The sequence below is a fragment of the Prenolepis imparis genome, unplaced genomic scaffold (genome assembly GCF_030444845.1).
Source record: "Prenolepis imparis isolate NDT839.2.m4 unplaced genomic scaffold, iyPreImpa1.0 SCAF_9, whole genome shotgun sequence".
Classification (NCBI taxonomy): Eukaryota; Metazoa; Arthropoda; class Insecta; order Hymenoptera; family Formicidae; genus Prenolepis; species Prenolepis imparis.
The window spans coordinates 11,636,398-11,656,967 of record NW_028141167.1 but is presented as its reverse complement, the minus strand read 5'-3'; the positions used below and the strand labels follow the sequence as shown (position 1 = coordinate 11,656,967).

Here is a 20,570-nt window from a genome sequence, read left to right as displayed (position 1 = left end):
ACATTTCGCGTAGAATTGATGGCGCTCTCAAAATACGCGGAAAATTGGAAATCGACTTTTTGAACTTTCGTACATACCTATTTCGCGTCAAATCTCAACTTGATCGTGCGCGATGACAACTTACAAGGCTATATGCACCCGCTGGGAATATCCGCGTATGTGTCGCATATACGGCCGGCGATAACCCGCAGGTCGCCGTAAGACATTCTTCAAGCGGTTTGATTTAGTGGCTCCTCTCAAACTACCCCCGCCGTTATCTAGCTCTTGTTCGGCACACCCTCGTTCCTCTTCGCCTCCCCTGTTGCAATACACGTCCGTACCTGCAGTTTACCACCACGCGAAACGAACCGGAAGTATGGAGCGGAAGTATACATGCGCGCGGGGCGACCTAAAGGCGCGTACAGACTGTACAAACTCACGCGCACGAGTAGAGAATAAGTTCGCGTTGCGAACGTGCTATCGAACCACTATGCCGCTCAGAGCACAGAGAATGTACTTTAGAATCTTTAACTACCCTCTCCTATTGAACGCTGATCAAATGTTACTATTTGGCTAACAGTTGGCCAAACAGTTGCAAAGAGAATTCGTTAACAGTCGACGGTGAATAGTTCGGCAGCGATGTTTGCCTTAGTTTAAAGATAACCGTTTAGAGTTTTAATAACAGAGAAAGAAAAATTAACAATAAAATAAATATAATTTGATATTTACTCATATATGTATATACATATATATATGTTCTTTGACAGCTCCCACATGTAGCTTTACAGAGTCCTGGAGAAGTTTGCTCATGGGGGTAAAAATAAAGGGGGGTAAATAATGGGGGTTAAATTAAAAGTAATGGGAATAAAATTAAGTAGCCTCTTTCTAAATTCCAGTATTGAAAAAAAATTATATTAATTATAAGATGAAAATTAAGTGATATCAAAGATCTATATGTTTAAGCTCACTTGTGACTTTTACAATTCAGCACACGCGTTAAAACAACGAGCTCAGTGTGTACGCGCCTTAACACAAGCTTGTTGCAGACTTAGGATGATAAATCGCTCGCACTATCTCTTCTTTGGATCTTATGACTTCACGTCATGACGTACTGAATCCCGCGAGAACGACTCGATAAATAAAGTAGATTTAAGTACGTCATCAAAGTGCGCTCAGCACTCCAGAAGAAATCATCCTGATGTTACAATTAAGTTCACTGCAGTTAACGTTCACCGTCACATTTCTCTACCCGTTCGTAAAATCTTTATAGAAGTTGATCACGCTGAAAATGGCATAGGTCAGCTTTCGAAAACGTATGGGATATATGTACGAACGTCTTAGAAGATAAAGGGATGTTCGATTAATTTTACAGATTCTTTCGTACGTCAATCTTTTTTTTAAGATAATAAGAAATGTCGAAGCACAGCTTTAAGCTATTAGGTACAATTCTGTCGAAATCTAAAATCAATTAATTTGTCAAATAAAATCGCGAATGTAAATTCATACATAAATCATACAATTCGATCGGAATTTTTTATTACACGCCAGTTTCTCTCTATTATTCCATTTGAAAATATCTTCTTTTGTGTAAATTTCTTGTAAATCACAATTTTGTTAAAGCGAGAGATATATACACACACATTTGAAATTAAATAAAAGGCAAACGTTCCATTTTACGGTGCAATCGATGTCTTTTCATGCCACGTAATACCGCAATTTTCTCGCAGATTGCGCCGTACGTTGTACACAGGTCGCTTTGTTCTGACATTTCCGTTCAGGCCTGTAACAGGCCCCCGCTCGCTCGCTCGGCTGGCATATCTATTTCGCCGTTTGCTCCTGAGGGCGCACTACCAAGTCCCAGAGTATTAATAAATTGCTCTGTATTGTGTGCTCTGCCTCTCTATGCGGGTTCCGCGGGAGCGCGTGTCTCTGCTTCCTGCACACCACCATCGCCACCACCTACCCTTCGGCTCTCATCCATTTCCTCGTTTTTTTATCTCTGCCCTGCTTGCGCGCATCTACCGCGACGAGTATCTCCCATCGGCATTACCCGGGGCGACGGCGCGTCGAAGCGCGAGCGAAAACACGGCGGCGCTATCGCTTCCCGAAAAGCTAAGCTTCCGGATGGATTTAAGGGGATTTTCCCAAGAGCGCCAAGGTCGACGTGGATCGAGGATTTCGCCAGCGAATGATGCACAGCCGAAGGAGTTGCGGTCATTGTCGCCATCTTTTAGCACCGATCGATTAACCATCCCCCTTGAATTGTCGCGAGATTATCCGAAATTTTGGACTCGAAATTAGAACACTCTAATTCCGCATTCAAGACACCAGCGAGATTTATATTATTTATATTATTTTATTTATCGTATATGTCTTTTGTTGGTCCCGTAAGATTTTTAATTGACATCATCTCCAGCTGTTCGAGCTGACAATAAGTTACTTTGAATTGAACGAATTTGTTGACAATAGAACGCTACAAAGGTAGATTCGCGTGGAAGTTTCTTTACACTAATCGCGGGAAATCAGCTCGAATTGGTCGACGTCTTTCTCGCTTTATTTTATACCGCCCTTTCGACCGGAAGCTGGAAGTAAAGCGTTAATGGAGCGGATGACATAGAGCCGGAGAAGCAGGTCGAGGAAGACTATCACTCATGCGACCGGTAACAAACGCATGGGAAAACTCTATTCTGGAGAGTTTGCGAGTATCTACGGCGGTAGAAGAAAAGATCGCGTCAAAGTTCGGTGCTTTGTCATTTTTAGTAGCGACGACGTGACCTCGCATTTATGTCGTCATCCTCCTTACGAAGGAGAGAACTCGCAGATACTCGATCGCCGATAATAGGAAGATAGTTTGCGCTAGTTCGATTCGATCGAGATCGTTAAGATTCTCACGTATGACTTTATTAGAAATTTTGAGGAATATAGGGGATGAATAAAATATAAAACTACCGAATATATATTTGCAGTCTTAGAATGTGTCGAATTTTTGTTAGAGAAAAAAATTGGTTTAATCTAAATTTAATTTAAATTTAAGTGCGAATTTAAATCTCTTAATCAGCTCAATATTAATTTAAATGTCTCGATTTTAAGATTAATTTCTACGTAAGCTGTTAAAAAATATAACTATTTTTTTATAATTGTGCAATATATATATTTTGTCAATTAGTTAAGAGAAATATTTATTTATACATAAGAGTTATATCCTGTTTTCAATTTACTTTTATTATTTTTCATTATATATTACCGTTGTTTACGATACGAGTCGCAACAAGATACAAACAAGCACGAGTTCAAAATAGAGACGTATTTTATGTAAGATACACATCGCCAAGTTTAATATCGTTGGCAGCGCCTCGTTTCCACGCTAGCAAAATAATCGTGCGCACGGGAATATTATCAAAATTCCCCATGGTCTAGGAGGCGAGAATTTCGACGGGCGCCGCTTAGCCGCTCCTCTTAAATGGCAGAGAGGCCCTTGAGCGAGTTTTTGACCGTCCGTTGTGTTTGCGTCATGGAGCGCCCTGCGCACAGGTTGGACGTAAAATTGTCGGCGGAATACGGGAAATATGCGAACGAGCCTTCCGGCGTCGTCGTCGTCGTCGTCGTCGTCGTCGTCGTCGTTGTTAGTAAAACTGGCGAGGCACGTCCTATCGTGGAATATCTTCGAGAGATAGCGATAATCTTGCTTTTCTTTTTGCCATCCTGCATAAAGCGTAGCCTGAAGCTGACATCTCACGTGAGTGAGGCTTTTTGAATAGCTTTTGGAGTCAATAAAAATGTTTAAGAAATTCTCCGAGAGTTATAAATGATTGAAAATTAATTTTTATAATTTTAAATTTAAATTATATATTTAAAAGGAGTGAAATTTTAATCTTTATTCAGTTTGAGATCAATTTTAGTATATTTTATCATATATGTAAGTTTATTATAGATGAAATTGGAGGTTTGTAAATACGTCGAGATATTTAATGTTGAAAATTGAAAGATTTTTTAAAATTAATTAATTAAATTTCCGACTTGATTATTTCTTGATTGATTAACACACACACACACACACACGTATATACGCATACATATAGATATATTTTATTTGAATATAATATTTGACATGATTGATGAATTTGAAAGAAAAATATTCACTCAAATTTCCGGTTAAGGAAAATTATTTACGAGTTTCGGATCATTTATTTCTTTTTAACTTTAACTGATTTTATTGCAAAAGGGATGCAAGTTTACAGGTTGAAATGAAATAAAAACTCAAACCAGATATACCTATATACACTGTTGCTTCTAAAGAGATAAAAATTGGTAAAAGTGAAAGAACTGGGGCAAGTAATTCTCTTTCACACGAAAGATAACTCGAGATTGAGAGGAGCAAGTGATGCACTTTGCCACTCTTCGGCTACTTAGATTTTCGAGAAGTCTGGAGGAGCGACGAGAGATAGTTGTCTCGAGCTCGCCGCGAAAATTTCGGATAAAACTCGATGGCGAAATAAAGCGCACGCTCTTTTTTTTTTTTTTTTTTTTTTTTTTTTCTTGCGAGTTGCGCCAGAGTTCTTCGTGGGTTGCTCTTCAATTTTCGAGCCGCGGCTCCGGAGGGTAGGTGCACCGCGGAAGAATTTCAAGTAGGCGACACGTGTAAAGCATCGGCGGCGCAAAAACAGCTTCGGGAAGTGATTCTACTTCGCGGGGCGATGCAGTTTTGGTTGATTTTCGTTCCCGTTAGGAAAATCCCGTCGGCGGAAGTTACGCCATTTTAGAGGGGGGTGGAACCCTGTACGACTTCTTCTCCAATCGGAGAATATCGAAGTAATGTGAGAGCTGTGCGCCGGTAAATCATAGACATGTGCCATTATTTGCAGAATGCACTTCTACATACGCCATTATTCAATGTTGAAAAAGTACTAATTAAAGTAGAGATCAAGCGATATTCGTCTTTTTATTTTTAAAGTTTCTTAATTTAAAAAAGAAAGCAAATTAGTTTCCTTTGAAAAATATATTTAAGAAAATACAAATTTATAGGCAATTTATATAAATATGTACGCAAAGAATGTTTTTTAATTTCTTGTAGAAGATATTAATGCGCCGGAAGTGGGCGAAAGTAATAAAATCCAATATCGTCGGTCCTAACATTCTCTAAATTCACTCTAAAACTAATTTTGAGGAAATGTCCGTTGATTTAATTAAAGGTTCACGATGTCCAAATATCAGATCGCCGATCGGAATAGTTTATTAGTTATTCTCGATATATATGTGTGTTTTTGTGTATGTGTGTATGTGCAGCGTTATTGGAGCGTGGCTCACGCTGCACCTAGAATTATCGACAATCATTTTCATCGACCGCCAAACTGAAACGCTACTCTATTCGTGTGGCGCGTACATATAGACATAATTATAACCGTCCGCCGTCCAATAAGCTGCCAATTATCTCTCTGGATCGCGTTAAACTTCCAAAATGGCAGTCAATATTGCGTGCATGTCGTTCGTTAATGTTGATTTTGGATTTAGCAACTTCCTCTGGCCGTTAAATCCTGAAACAAAAGCCTTTGATGCTAAAGCTGTCGACAACCGCGAGCTGAAAAATCAACTATTATATCTCAATCAACATCGCTGGGTTCTTGGCGTGTTCATTAATCTTGTCAACGGTCTGATGAAAACTGAATTCATTCTTAATATTATTAAATTCGATAGAGCCTATCGTGCATTCTCGATACTTTGGCCAAAACTTTACATAATAAATAATATTTTGACAATAATCTCGTATAATATGCAAATGCAATATTATTTAAAAATTATGATACATAATTTTTCATATAATTTTTGATATAAATAATAAAAGAGATCACTTCTGCATGCTTGCTAATGATGATTATATATCTCGTCTATGCGCGAAAGGGCCAGCGAACATTTATCGTCTGCAGAAAAACATGGCGATGAAATGTGTAGACGGGATTTAGCAAGTTCCGCCATATAAATTCAGGAATGGCACTTGGGGAAAGTTACTGCCAAACTTCAGTCAAAACGATATCGAGTCACAAGACCATCGAAACGCAATCCAAGAGTCGCGAGAGAGAAACTTGCGAGTTTTCCCTTTGCCATCTCGTGTTTACGTTCACACGACGGCTGCTTTAACCTCTCTCAGGCTCCAACCGCACTCGAATCAGAGATAATAAGAATGCCTCGCTTTTTGATTTCAGATCGGTGCCCTGAAGAATTATTACCTCTTCTCTCACAAGCGCCTGCACAAGAGGTCTCTCACTGTGAGCGAACCGCATCATAAGGCGCTCAGGGATGAACCACGGGTAAGTCATCCTTGTAAAAGTTAAAGGCACTTGTTATCAAACTCATACGAGAACACATTTTGCTTTATACTCAAACAGATAGGACTGTATTTGAAAATTATAGATTTATCTTAGGTCTGCATGTCTTACTCTCAGTTCTCAGATATCGAATTGAATACTCTTTTTCTGAAAATATTAATTCGATTGCTTTAGTTGTTATTTTAATCGCAATTTCTTTTAATAGTACTAAAAAAATTGTTATTTTATTTTCGGAACGGCATTGAAAAAAGTTGATAGAATCGATGGTAGGGAAGTCGAGTTTTGTGCTGGCATATTTTGAGAAAAAGCTATACAATATATGTTGTTTTAAATAGTCCCGTCATAAAAATATTGCTTTTTTTCTCGATACATAGTTTCTTGTACTTTTAAAAAGTTATTTTCTAGTTTGCATGCAGTTTTCTATCGCTGAATATTCTGCGTCGCCGCGATAGAATATTTAGTGATAACAGTAGTATACTTCACAAAACATTGCAAATGTTTCTTCCTTTTTTGATTGACTATAAATGTATTCTATTGTTTGACTCTAATCTAAACTTTACCGTTGTGACAAACGTGGAGTTTCAACATGCTGCGAAAATCTAGAAACAAAATTGTTTTATAATTCAGTGAAAAAGAGAATATTTTATTTTGCGACAGTAAAATATTTTAAATTAATATTTTTTGTTAATATTATCCATGGGCGCATATGTATATGATTTGCTCACAGATTTTTCACGACAATAAAAGATATAATCTATTATAAAATCATAAAAATAATTTATGAAATTTTGCATTACCTGTAAATTTTTTTTTACATTTTTCACTATAATTTTACCTTAATATTCGCGCGGAAAATACCTGGTGGACGCTTTAAGTGCACTCTCGGAGAAGCCTCGTCGTCCCCTGCTCTCACGAGAACGTGGCAAAATATCTCACTGTTTCGAGAGACAATATTGTCGTCGCCGCGTTTTCCGCCATTGTCCTCGTCTCGATAAGCTTCTTCTCAACGTGGATGAAAATTGCGGTGCGGAAGAGCAGGCAAAATGGTCGGAAAAATATCGCGTCGAAAAAAAAAGGGGGAGAGAGAAAGAGAAAAAGTAATGCAGCAGTTCTTCACATGCACACAGGGGACGCGATATAGCATTAATTATGAGCTACGCTCGGAGAGCACGTGATCGCGGAGGAAAATGCCATTTGCACGAGGTGGATGTGCAGAGGTAACTTCCGCGCAAGAGATACATTTTTTTCCGAACGCGCTCAGAGATCGTCGAGATTTATGGCTGACGAAGCCATGGATACGTGACCGGGAAATCTCTCTCGTTTCCTCTCGGCGCGCGATCGTGACTGGCTGCTTATTAATTGTGCAGCACGCTTAATTAACCGCTTAATTGTTCGTTAAAAAAAAGAGAGCGTTTTATTTTTACTTGCTTACTCTTTTAGAAAAATCGCGCCGCTCGAATGAACGAATTCTATGTGTGGAGACATTTATTTCTTCTTAATTTCTTTTTTTTATATATCATGTAATTCCTTTATGTGTGTATCTAAAATATTACAAAATCGAAGAACTGCAGGAAAGTAAATAAAGGATTCTTCGTGTTCGTGTTTTCACTTTCGATTTCACAACTTTCGCTATTATCAAACAGACTGTTTAAGTTTGAAAATTAAAATTTCAGATAATAGAGATAAGTTTCGTTAGATATTTCTCTATTACTTTCACCAAGATATTCAACAATGATTTATGTCGGAAATAAATTGTTATTGTTATCACAAAGAAATTTCACGTCTAATAAAATAATGACAGCTTGATGGAATTTGATTGCTGCAAAATAAATGATTCGACGATTTGTGTTATTTAATCGATGAGTGTTGTTTATCCGATTAAGCGATAATATGGATATGAAAAATATAACTCGTATAATAAGATCGAAATTATTTTAAATTTATTTTTTAAATTTTTAAACACTTTTTTAACATTATTCTGGCATATTGATTATTACAATACTTATCGTGTTGTTTATCCGATTAAGCGATAATATGGATATGAAAAGTATAAGATGTCGAAATCATTTTAAATTTATTTTTCAAATTTTTAAATATTTTTTATTCTATGCTGGCATATTGATTATTATCCCATATTAATTAGAATTCGATGATAAAAGCAATATGATAAAATTAATATTTGATTTATTATTTCAGTAACCAAAATTAGAATTTTAAATACACGATACATCAGCCTTACTAAAAATTGATGATGGTTTTTATTTTATGAATTAAATATTTAGAATTTTTTTCTCATTCACAAAACTGTTTATAATTCATAGGAGAAGATAGCAACATCTGTTACTAATATTTTACTACATGACTGTCCCATAATCGTTTAATTTTAGGGGACTTTTAGCATGTTCAATAATCTATGTAGAACAACATATGTACCAAATTCCTTTCTTACTACACTCATCGTGTTGTTTCGAATATTCTAAAATTCCTGTCACAGTGCGCTACTTCCGATACGACCGTGAAACTATAATTCGTTTGATCCTGGCGTATATTTGGAGTCTCGCCAAAAATGTGCAAGGGCCGTGAATCTGTCGGTGATATCGAATCGCATTGCGTGTCTGGACCAGTACTGGCAATATGAATGAAACGAGAGGAGCGCAACACGCGCCAGAATTAAAGCTCGTTCCCCGAAGCGTTTTTCGGTGATTGCGCGATTTATGATCCCCTCGATCGAGTCAATCTGCACCGGTGAATTTCCTGCGTCACTGCACCGGTGTACGATATATAACTGTTTAACCAATCAACGAATGAAAAACAGCGATCGTGTGCTATGACTGGTTGCATGATGTTTTTTGTTTTATGTCGTTTCTTAAAAGAAAAGTTTTTTCTTTCTTTTTTTTCCTCCTTATTTCTTAACAATTTCGACTAAATAACATTCTTTGAAATAATATTCAAATTATTAAATAAAATTATAATAAATAAATATTAAATATATGAATCATAGATTTTCATATTTTAATAATTTTGAGAATATAATTTAAATCAACGACGAATGTCTTCTTAATTTCTCTAATATTTCTGAATATTATTATCTCGTTGAACGATATATATTTTAATTATAAATTCAACTTATAACTTATATTTAAAATTGCAATAAAATTTTAATAATTCTATAGCAAAGGCATTAAAATGCCTTTCATTTTTTAAGTAGCGTATATAATTTGTTTACATCATTAGCGCGCGCCATATTTCGCCGACCAACAAAACCGACTCTGACGACACACTGATGAGATATTCCGGGCACTTAGGAAAATTTGCGACGTTACCACCAGGTTTACATTACCGTGTAATGTCGCGTGGAACTTAGTGTAACGACGTGAGATAACAAAACGGCGGCTAATGGCCCCGGGTCAGTTCGCCAAGTTATCTAAGTTTGTAATGTGATGACGAAGTCGTCGGAGTCGATCACAACGGCGCGCAAGAAAACTTGTTGTTACAGATCCGGTTATGCTTTCGGTTGCAGGTGCACTGGTTCGAGCAGCAGCATGAGAGGAAGCGCAAGAAGCGGGACTTTGGCGTCCCGTCCATTGGCTTCGCCGATTATCCGCACTTCTTCAGCGATTTTGGCCCGCGTCCGCGGCAGGCTACCGTGTTCCATCGCCAAAGAAACAGGGGCTTGCCGCTTCAAAACCTGTTCACGGACCCGCTCTTCAAGGAACAATGGTACCTGGTAAGTACGGACTCTCCCGGACGTGACGGGAATCGAACGAATCACGTGGGGTGTCGAAGCCGTTTGACATTTCCGATTATTTCTTCTCCCTTCTTGAAAAGATGTCGATCGATGATATCAGCTTGGAGAAATGTACATTGCACTTATATTTCTCGGAGTCTATATATGATAAAAGAAATATACGTATATGTACTATCGTATTACATTGTTTGCGTCAATTAAAAATTATAATTGACGATGTATTACAATCTTTCAATGCAGTTCTTCAGCGAACATGTAGATATTTAATTATTTATTTCAGAATAATAATAATAGTAGAATAAATATAATATAAGAATAATATTTCAATATTTTTTCACGTCATCTTCATCGATCTAACTCTGACAAGAATATTTCCAATTATCCTCGCTTATTGTAGCATTTTTAGTCACAATTATTCATTTAATTTTGATACATAAAAAAGACTATATTTATTTCGACGTCTCGATATAGAATGCGTATAATTTATGAACTGTAGATTCGACAAATTATGGTATATCTTGTTGCAATACGAGATGTAACACATAATAGCCTTTCGTTACGGCTTGATACGCACTTAAAACAAAGCAGGTATCCCGTGCAAAACATCACTCTATAATCGCGGGTGTGTAAACAATTATTAGGATAATTGTTTGGGCTTTATACAAACAGTCAATCAACTTGTTTGTTATCCGTTCATTATCAGTCGCAACTAATGCGATCTTATTGAACGAGAACCATTGAATCGATTAACGGCGAGATTATCGAGAACAACGCGCTTGGCGTTTAAACCTCTTTCGCTTTGTCTATTCTGTTCGTTTTTTCGGTCGCGTGGCTTAATTGCTTTACATTAACCCCTAGATTAATTGCCCTAGCACATTCTAGACTTAAAGTGTTTTCTTATTAAATCGTTAAAGTTCTAGTAAAATCACCTTTAACTTTACATGCTATTCGTATAATTAAATTATAAATTAAAAATGATTCCCCCTCTGTCTACAATATAAGAGATATTATACATTTAAAGAAATTATCGGGGGTATTTTTTTGTAAAATTTTTTAATGATACGAAAAATTTTTAGTCTTAATCAGTATTCATGAAGGCAATTTATAACTGTAATTTTAATATCCATGATACAATTTTTTTTTAATGTTATAGATTGCATTTTGATTGACAGAATTTTGTCAATCATTACTTTTTTCCATTTTTAATTTCAACATATGTATATGGAACTATCTAAGTAGAAATAATAAACAAAGATACTTAATATGTAATAATGATAGATAATTGAAATAACGTGGAATTGATAAGTAATTTGTTTCGGATGCCAGATAAAATTATTTCTTAACATTGTGTAAAAAAGTTATAAGTCAATCACTCATCGCATATTTTATTTGTTTAAATGTGATGAATATTTTCCATAAAGCATATAATTTGAAACTTAAAAAAAGTCTAATAACGGTAAGGGAAATAATAAAATGCGAGGAATTAGGTCTTTCTTCGTACGAAGAATAAATCTCAACACTTAGCGCGCCAACTTAGTGCACGTCCGGACTTTGTATTTAGTTCTCGTGCGATCAGCGAGCCTTAATGGAACCGTTGTGCCGTACACATGTTTTCTTAGTGTTGTAAGCGGTTTATAGCGTGCAGTCGTCCGCGTGCCATCCGGAACGGTGGCGAGAAACAACGGAAGTGAGCAACTAGCTTTTGGCAGACTCCGTCCGATCCGGTGGAAACTTTTCTGTTTCCGAGACTCCGGTCTCGACCTAAGTTCTTTGCTGAGTTCTCGATTATATCAGAGTGTCCTGCTTCTAACTCTTGGGTTACTTTCATTGGCGAACACAACGAACATTGCTCGTTCTTACGAAGAGCTATAGATGATCGTTTGAAGTGACTAATCACTTTGGTCTTTAATCTTTTGCGGGAAATCTCGTTCTTTATTTAATCTCAAGTTAATTTGCGGTTTAGTTACAATGTTATTTAAAGTAAGTAAATGTCAAAGAGAATTATGATAGAAGATGGTGCCCAGTCAAATTTTGCATACTCTCAGGAACAAAATTAATTAAAAAATCGATGAATGATAGGAAGTGCTAGAAATCCAAGATACCCTGTATTTTTTCAATTTTATATAAGAGCGAATCAATATTAAATGTATGAGCGAAAATATATATAACTTTTTGTCGAAAAAATCTGGGGAATAAATACAGAATAAAGATACGATTCGAAATAAAGAGAAATTTATTTTGCGCGACGGCGCGTTCATAAAAATATGTTTAAAGAGCTCTTGAGAATGGGAAGAACGTAAGATTGCGATCTTGCGTAATGGACGTGATAACGCGCGGTATGAAACTTGAGCAGGTCTGGCAAAGCCCGATACCTGAGGCCTTTTATTTACAGAGGATGATGGCCAAGTATGCCGATACTCTCGGGCGCGGAAACCACTATTGCGGGATAAAAGCACGGGGTGTGTAATATTCGTGACGCGCCCGGAGCATCGCCCGGAGTGCGATAGGCAACCAGGGTTTACGTAAGCTGAGGAATCAGTTCTGATACCCCCGTATATCGTGGTATCGATACTCCCTGAAAATAAGAATTGACATAGAGAAATACTCAGAAGCGAATAAATAAATATAAATAATAATATTCGAATTTCAAATTCTCCGCGAACGTACGAATCAATTAATGTTATTCCATATTTGATTATTCTGAATAGAACCGAATTTTTAACTGCTGCTTAAATTTAGCCTTTAGCATCGCTCTCGGTGATGATCGTTTCTTTAAATGCCAGCGTTATTTATTCATTCAACTAGGCGATATGTGGTTGTGATAATGGAAAAACGAGGTCAGAATAAATGGAATCCGATATTCAGACTTATAGCCCACGTCTCCAGCATATGAGAGTATCATTCAAGTAGATATTTTATTTTATTCTCATACTTTGGGTAAAATTGTAATACGATGCTGGATTATCAAGAGGAAAGAAATATTTGCAAAATTCAAAATAAAAGAAAAATAGTTTTTTAATTTAAAAAAAAAAAAAAAAAAACATTAAATATAAAGCTTGTACTTTTTTGAGATGTGACGTCAATTTTTAATATTACTGTCTTCTCAATTTCGATTTTCGATACTTTGCCCAACAAGAAGTTACTTTATGATCTATCTAGTTGTCCTTTTTTCAAAAAATCGTAATTCAATGAAGAAGAGAGAATAATTATCTAGAATCGAGTTTCGTTTTTGACATCCTTTTTTATCAACTTCAACGTGCCTCTCTAAATAGAGGGACCCCATATGCTTCGTGCTGTTACATTCTTGTGTCTATGATGACTATGGGAAGGGCTTTCGTTTGGACGTGATGGAAGTGAAGAAGGGATCGCTTTTGTCGGGTCATGGAAGACGCTTGGGCCAGCGAAATAACCCCAGGTCGTCCTCGGGAGGTTTTTTTGCTCTCTTTTTTTTTGTCGACCGCATGCGTCGCGTGAGACAATGGGTGGGTATATGTATTGTCTTCCCCGGGCACAATATGCGCCCACAATGTGTGCACGAGCCCATCTCGTACGCCCTTCGCACTGCGCTGACGGGATTACGGCGCTCTTATCCGCGGTGCCCGTAAATTTGGCGTTTCTTGCTGGATAATTTTGCCCGCGTCGGCTCGTCCGAGAGGAAGAAGCAACCGAGGGATCTGCGATGCTCGCGTATTGTAGAGAAAAGCGAGGCACAATCAGGAATCTCTTGCTTTTTCTCAAACAATTGTACATATTTCTCTTGATAAAGCAGATAACATAATTATTTTATTAGAAATGTGCAGTTTCCGAAATCTCTCCTGCAATGCATTTTCTATATCATTAAATATGCGCTGCAAAATTAATTTATATTTAGAAAGAGATTAATAAATGTACATTTTGTGCATAAAAAATGGTTTATAAATTATTATTACATATAAAAAATTAATGAATTTAATTAAATCACTGAGGAATCTTGTTCTTGCATAGATGAAATCTCACAGTCTGTTCAATTTTTGATTATATAATTACACGAAAATATTCCTAATTGCGTACCTAAAAAATGCTAGCGAAAAAACCTATTAAACAACTAAATAATTTTCTTCGCTGCATTTTTAAAATTATATTTAACTTCACAAAATTTTATGAGATCAGCAGTTCTTCGTATGTGAGTTGTGCACAATACTCAATAAGACACGAGAATATTTATTTCCTGCAGTTATTGCGCGAAAAGTATCGAGCGCGATTTTCTTCAAAAATTCTCATTAGAGCAAAAAATGAAATGAGATTAAATCTTCCATCAAACACTAACGATTTAAGTCGATACCGAGTTTGATGTTGACGGTTCCGTCGTTGTATCAACAAGATAGAGAGCTCGGTAATTCGTTCCCTCCGGTGACGGCTCTCTCCTTCTCCTTTTCTTTGAGCTATCGAGCTATTTTTCTGATCCCGTTGCATTCTCGTTGCACCTAGCGTTCTCGACTATTCAGTCCCGCTTCTCTCTTTCTTTCTTTCGTGCTCTCGCAGTGCCGAAATCTCAGCGCAGATAAGCGCTGACACGGACGACGGGGGACATGCATCGATGCCTCCGGCCTTCCTCTCGGGCGAGCACGACAATGCGCAATCTAGTTAATGGAATCGCAGGGGAAACGGAGCCCGGGTACCGTCATGCGACGCGCCCGGCTCCGAAATAGACGAGCAAAAAAAGCGGCAGCAGCCGGGAAAAGGTGCATCGACGCGGAGATTGGCACATTCCCCCCGTTGCGACACGGTGTTCTCTCTTTCTCTGCGACAAGAACACGCGTCCGCCTCGTCCTCTGATCTCGACAAGCTATGGGTGTAACGTACAAGAGCCGGAATCAAGGGAAACGTGTTCCTTTACATGCGCACTGCGCGTGCGATATAGTTTGAAGCGTTAGATTTCGCGAACGAATATTTTCGCCTGATTCAAGTTTTTTCAATTGCGAATTTCTCCCGACATTCTCCTTTATTTCGTGCGAAGAAGTGACTTTTTTACTTTCAAGTTTCTCAAGTATATATATTTTTTTAGCATCTCTATTTTTTTATTCGTTCGGATATTGCTAATTTAAATCGATCGACTTTAAATTTATATTTATATATACGTAAGTTTAGAGAAAGATGTAAGTAAAACTTTTTGATTCCTAAATATGGTTGCAAATATTTCATTTATCTTATTAGGAGAGCTATTTATTATTATTACTTAATTACAAATATATATATGTATATATATTTGATTTTTTAATCAATAACAATTGCATACATTGTGCAGAAGAATTTTTCCAAGCAAACAAACAGGATTAATAAACAGAATAAAATAAATTTTAAACTTTGTCCCAACGTACAAGTCATACATTTTACGTACCTATTCTACTACCTCTTTTTGATATCCTACGGAAGAACACACTGGTAGTCGTAGAGATTAGAGAATAGCCTCGTGTTTTTGCGCTTTGCGATGCACTCCGCGAAAGTGTTTTACTCTACTCGCGTATATTCGTGCACATGTGCTGGAAAACGGGAAACGCTAGATACGCTGGTCCCCATCGGAAGATACGAGATTATTCTCGGAGAGCAAGGACAAAAACGCGCAATTTTACGTGTGCGATAATCAAAACTGAGTCTCGTGGATTCTTTGTACAGTGTGCAATTTTTTATAGCATTTTTTTTACTTTGATAAAAATTGTGCGGAATATAAAATATGCGCTCTGAAGAGAGTTAATCCTAGGTTCTTTTTTTTTTTTTTTTTGTAGAGGCTTTTGGATTATTTCTAAACTTTAAACTTTGGAACCTGTTATTTACATATGTAACTGTAGAATAATTATTTCTTCAACTATAATCGTTATTTTATCTGCAGCAAATATACAAGCATATTTCGTGTCAATTAAAATGATAAATTATTCAATTTATCTGGGATTAATATGTTTGTCATGCTCTTTTACGATCCTTGATTGCTCATCCCTCCTGATGGTTAATTTACGCGAGAGCCTCGCAAATAATCATTCTACGCACGCACGAATTTATCGCGTTGCTGTCGTAAATTTTTTTTTCGCCGTGATTCGAGACATGATCATACGCGAACTCGCGCGTTTACCATGGAAACACGTGCGAAACATTCGCGCATTTCCATACCGTACATTTATTACGCAAATTCATGGCGCAAAATGCAAAATACCGCCCGTATAGCCGAAGCAATAATCAATCCATTATAAATGCATAAAACGGACGTTTGTTAGAGGATACAAATCACGTGGCTGGGAATCGTTCGACGGTTCGTGTCTCGCATATATTTTTTTCTGGCCAGATATATAACTTTAGGTGGTCACCAATAGCGATGTTGGGGGGAAAGCTAATAACTCTGTCAAAATTTGTATGAAATTCTAATACGGTCGATATTTTTATATGTGAGCCACGATATATAATATTTTGCTAAAAATCCCAGATAGAAATTATAACTTTTTGAAGCTAGAGTTAATCCCTTTTTGCACTTATATAGCATCAGCGTTATTAATTTTATACATTATCTATATTATATATATATATAATTTTTTTTATCTTTATATATTGAAAGGAAAAAAAAATAATGCGAGGTATAAAAATGACGTTGAAGACGTCCGCTATCTTGTCTACTTGTGTAACGTATATCGCCGCTATGAAAATTGTAACATTCGAATTTGTCGTGCGGCTAGTAATCCATTAATCCACGAAATCGTATACACGCATGTGAAGATGTATAGTGTTACGTCGCGGATTAATGGATCACTAGAATATCAATCAACGGTCACATACGTGGCAACACGAAATTCGCGAATTAATACCTGTCAAAGAATCATGTACCGTTCCGTACACGATTTATCATCATGATCTTTGGCTAAATTTCGAAATATTTTTTGCAATACAATATCGGAATTTTTTTACATTTACAGAGATATAATAATATACATATATATTATATATATATATAGAAAAGAAAAGAATACTGTATTTAAGATACTTATTATTTTAAGAAGAAGCCCATATAATCTGTTTTTATTTTCAGATAAATTAAATTAATTAAAAATTTTGATATAATATATATATTGCATGATAGTCTTAAAATTAGTGTTAAAAAATTTCAAGATTAATTTTTTATTTTTTTTAAATTTATAATTTGCTTCAAGTAATTTGGTTTGGAAATTATAAATTATAAATTAAAAGAAATTTAAAAATTAATCTTGAAGTTTTCTAACACTAATTTTAAGACTATCATGCAATTTATATTATATCAAATTTAAAATTAATTTAATTTATCTGAAAATAAAAATAGATTATATGGGTTTCATTTTAGAAAATAATAAGTATCTTAAATACAGTATTCTTTTTTCTATACATTTCTGAAATATATATGTATATTATACATATATAGATATGTACATATCGTTTCCTGACTTACAATTAGTTAGAGTCTTCTTGATCACTAGCGGATCCTGACGTCAATAATGGGGGAGGGGTGCAAAATTATTTTATCTAATATATCCGCCAGTGCATATTCATATATATATATATATACACACATTTATGTACCCATTTATATATGTATGCATTTATGTACCCATTTATATATGTATACATTTATGTACCCATTTATATATGTATACATTTATGTACCCATTTATATATGTATACATTTATGTACCCATTTATATATGTATGCATTTATGTACTCATTTATATATGTATACATTTATGTACCCATTTATATATGTATGCATTTATGTACCCATTTATATATGTATGCATTTATGTACCCATTTATATATGTATGCATTTATGTACCCATTTATATATTTATGCATTTATGTACCCATTTATATATGTATGCATTTATGTACCCATTTATATATGTATGCATTTATGTACCCATTTATATATGTATACATTTATGTACCCATTTATATATATACTTATACATTTATGTCCGCATTTATTATATATATACATTTACGTACTCATTTATATTTTTATTGCATTTGTATTTATATTATTTTAAGCATATCAATCATATTATTTCCAAGATCATCTTGTTAAAAACTTTATAATTATATATAGAATGTTCTATAATTTAATTGCGCAAACTTTTACTTTTTCGAAAAAAATAATATAAATATTTTTTACATTATTTTTGAATTATTTTAATTATTATTCTTATTTTTATCTGTTTAAATAATGTATAAAATATATAAAATAATAATAATGTAAAAATATATAACAAATAATATAAAGTAATAATGTAAAAAAAATATATATATGTATAACTATAGAACAGACTGCACTATCTCTGCAGTAATATTTGTCATTTATGTCCGAAAAATCGTCTGAGTTAATAGGGGAATATAATTTGCAAAGAGGTAGTGTCGATGTGCGGCAATAAATATATTCGAAAAATCATCTGCGTTAATAGGAGAATATAATTTGCAAAGAGGTAGTGTCGATAGTGCGGCAATAAATGTCTTTTAATATGTCCGAAAAATCGTCTGAGTTAATAGGCGAACATATTTTGCAAGGAGGTAGTGTCGATAGTGTGGCAATAAATATATTCGAAAAATCATCTGCGTTAATAGGAGAATATAATTTGTAAAGAAGTAGTGGCGATAGTGCGGCAATAAATATCTTTTAATATGTCCGAAAAATCGTCTGAGTTAATAGGCGAACATATTTTGCAAGGAGGTAGTGTCGATAGTGCGGCAATAAATATATTCGAAAAATTATCTGCGTTAATAGGAGAATATAATTTGTAAAGAAGTAGTGGCGATAGTGCGGCAATAAATGTCTTTTAATATGTCCGAAAAATCGTCTGAGTTAATATATATATATTTATGTACGCATTTATATATATATATATACATTTATGTACGCATTTATATATTTATAGAATTTTTTGGCATAGACGGCATAGTTCCTATTTAAAAGACTAAAACCATTTGCTTCGGATTATCAGTTAAACTTGACGTTTTGTTATCGTAGAACGGCGGTGCCAAAGACGGCTATGACATGAATCTCGGTCCGGCTTGGCAGAAAGGCTATACCGGCAAGGGTGTCGTCGTTTCGATCCTAGACGACGGTATTCAGACCAACCATCCTGATCTGGCGCTCAACTATGATCACCAGGCCAGCACGGATATCAATGACAACGACGACGATCCGATGCCGAGGGATAACGGTGACAACAAGCATGGCACTCGATGTGCTGGCGAGGTCGCCGCCGTTGCTTTTAACCAGTATTGCGGTGTCGGTGTCGCTTACAATGCCAGTATCGGAGGTAAGAGGAATTGTGACGAGAGAAAATCGGGATGATTGATCGGGTTTAAAAAGGCGCTCGCATTAATATTTTTATTTATTTAGGACTTATTAATAATTTTTAATTATAGATGTCATTAACAATATTGTTAAAAAATATTTTTATCAACATATTATATTAATATATATGATTAATATAATTAATATTAATATTTTAAAGATATTTAATATTAATCTTGAATATTTAATATTAATCTTCAAAGAAATTAATCTTGAATAAGAAAGAAGAATAATGGAAGAGATTACTTTAAAGAAACTATTCAGATATCCAGATATATAGTTGTTCACTGAATAAATGATGAAAGTTTATAATAAATTAATTAGGCAATTTCTATGTTGAAAATTAAATTATTTATAAATGATATATTATTGATATATATTACAGAAAAATATCTATATTTTTAGAAAACATTTCGCTGACCATTCTGTAAAATTTATGAATGAAATTATCTTCTCCGATATTTCTGATCACTTTAACTCTGATATATTTTAATCCAGTTGCGTCAATGACGATTAGCATTATAATCCTGGTTAACAATTTTCCAATTTTCGTTATAATCTCGGGTTATAATCTAGAAAGAAAGATAACGAATTGCTAATACAGGATTGCTGTTAGAGTAATATTAAGACTGGATTATCATTCTAAATTAAAGAGAACGCGTCATATCGTGGGGAAAATGTGAAAATTGAGTAGTGCTTTAGTTGGGATAACGTACAGTAGATCAATATTTCCTTTTCCTTATATATTCCTGCGTTTGGTAAACTAGAAATTGGTAGAGTTATTTTATGTCTTAACGGATTTTGTAGAAATATGAGAAGATGAGTTATTATCCGAGGATGTTAATATCAGATGAGATGAGCAGATGCTCGCGCATTTCAACTAACGAGTACAAATATTAACGATATATTTAATCTGTTCAGATTATGTATATAAAGATATACAGAAACATTTATTTAATATTCAAACTAATAGAAAATCCAATATCCTGAGTATTTTCGACATTGATATGCTTAGATAAATTTACTATATACATATATAACATCCTGATGCGCTGCAAATTATAAGAAGATATAACGTTACGCCATGAAAAATTGATCCTAGTTACGAGTTCGTAATTTTTAGTTAAATTGTTATTAATTTTACATTTATATAGTATTTATAATTTCACAGTTTCTCG

At 35.0% G+C, this 20,570-nt stretch overlaps 1 protein-coding gene across 2 annotated transcripts in view; it reads left to right on the top strand.

Annotated features, from left to right (window-relative positions):
- The window catches only part of Fur2 (furin-like protease 2), a 340,885-nt gene that overhangs the window by 310,879 nt on the left and 9,436 nt on the right, over positions 1–20,570 (top strand). For both annotated transcript variants that reach the window (XM_083045203.1, XM_083045202.1), the window contains exons 3-5: positions 6,177–6,281; positions 9,820–10,026; positions 19,060–19,354. In XM_083045203.1, coding sequence (XP_082901329.1) covers positions 6,177–6,281; positions 9,820–10,026; positions 19,060–19,354 — 607 coding nt within the window. The remainder of the gene's footprint in view (positions 1–6,176; positions 6,282–9,819; positions 10,027–19,059; positions 19,355–20,570) is intronic.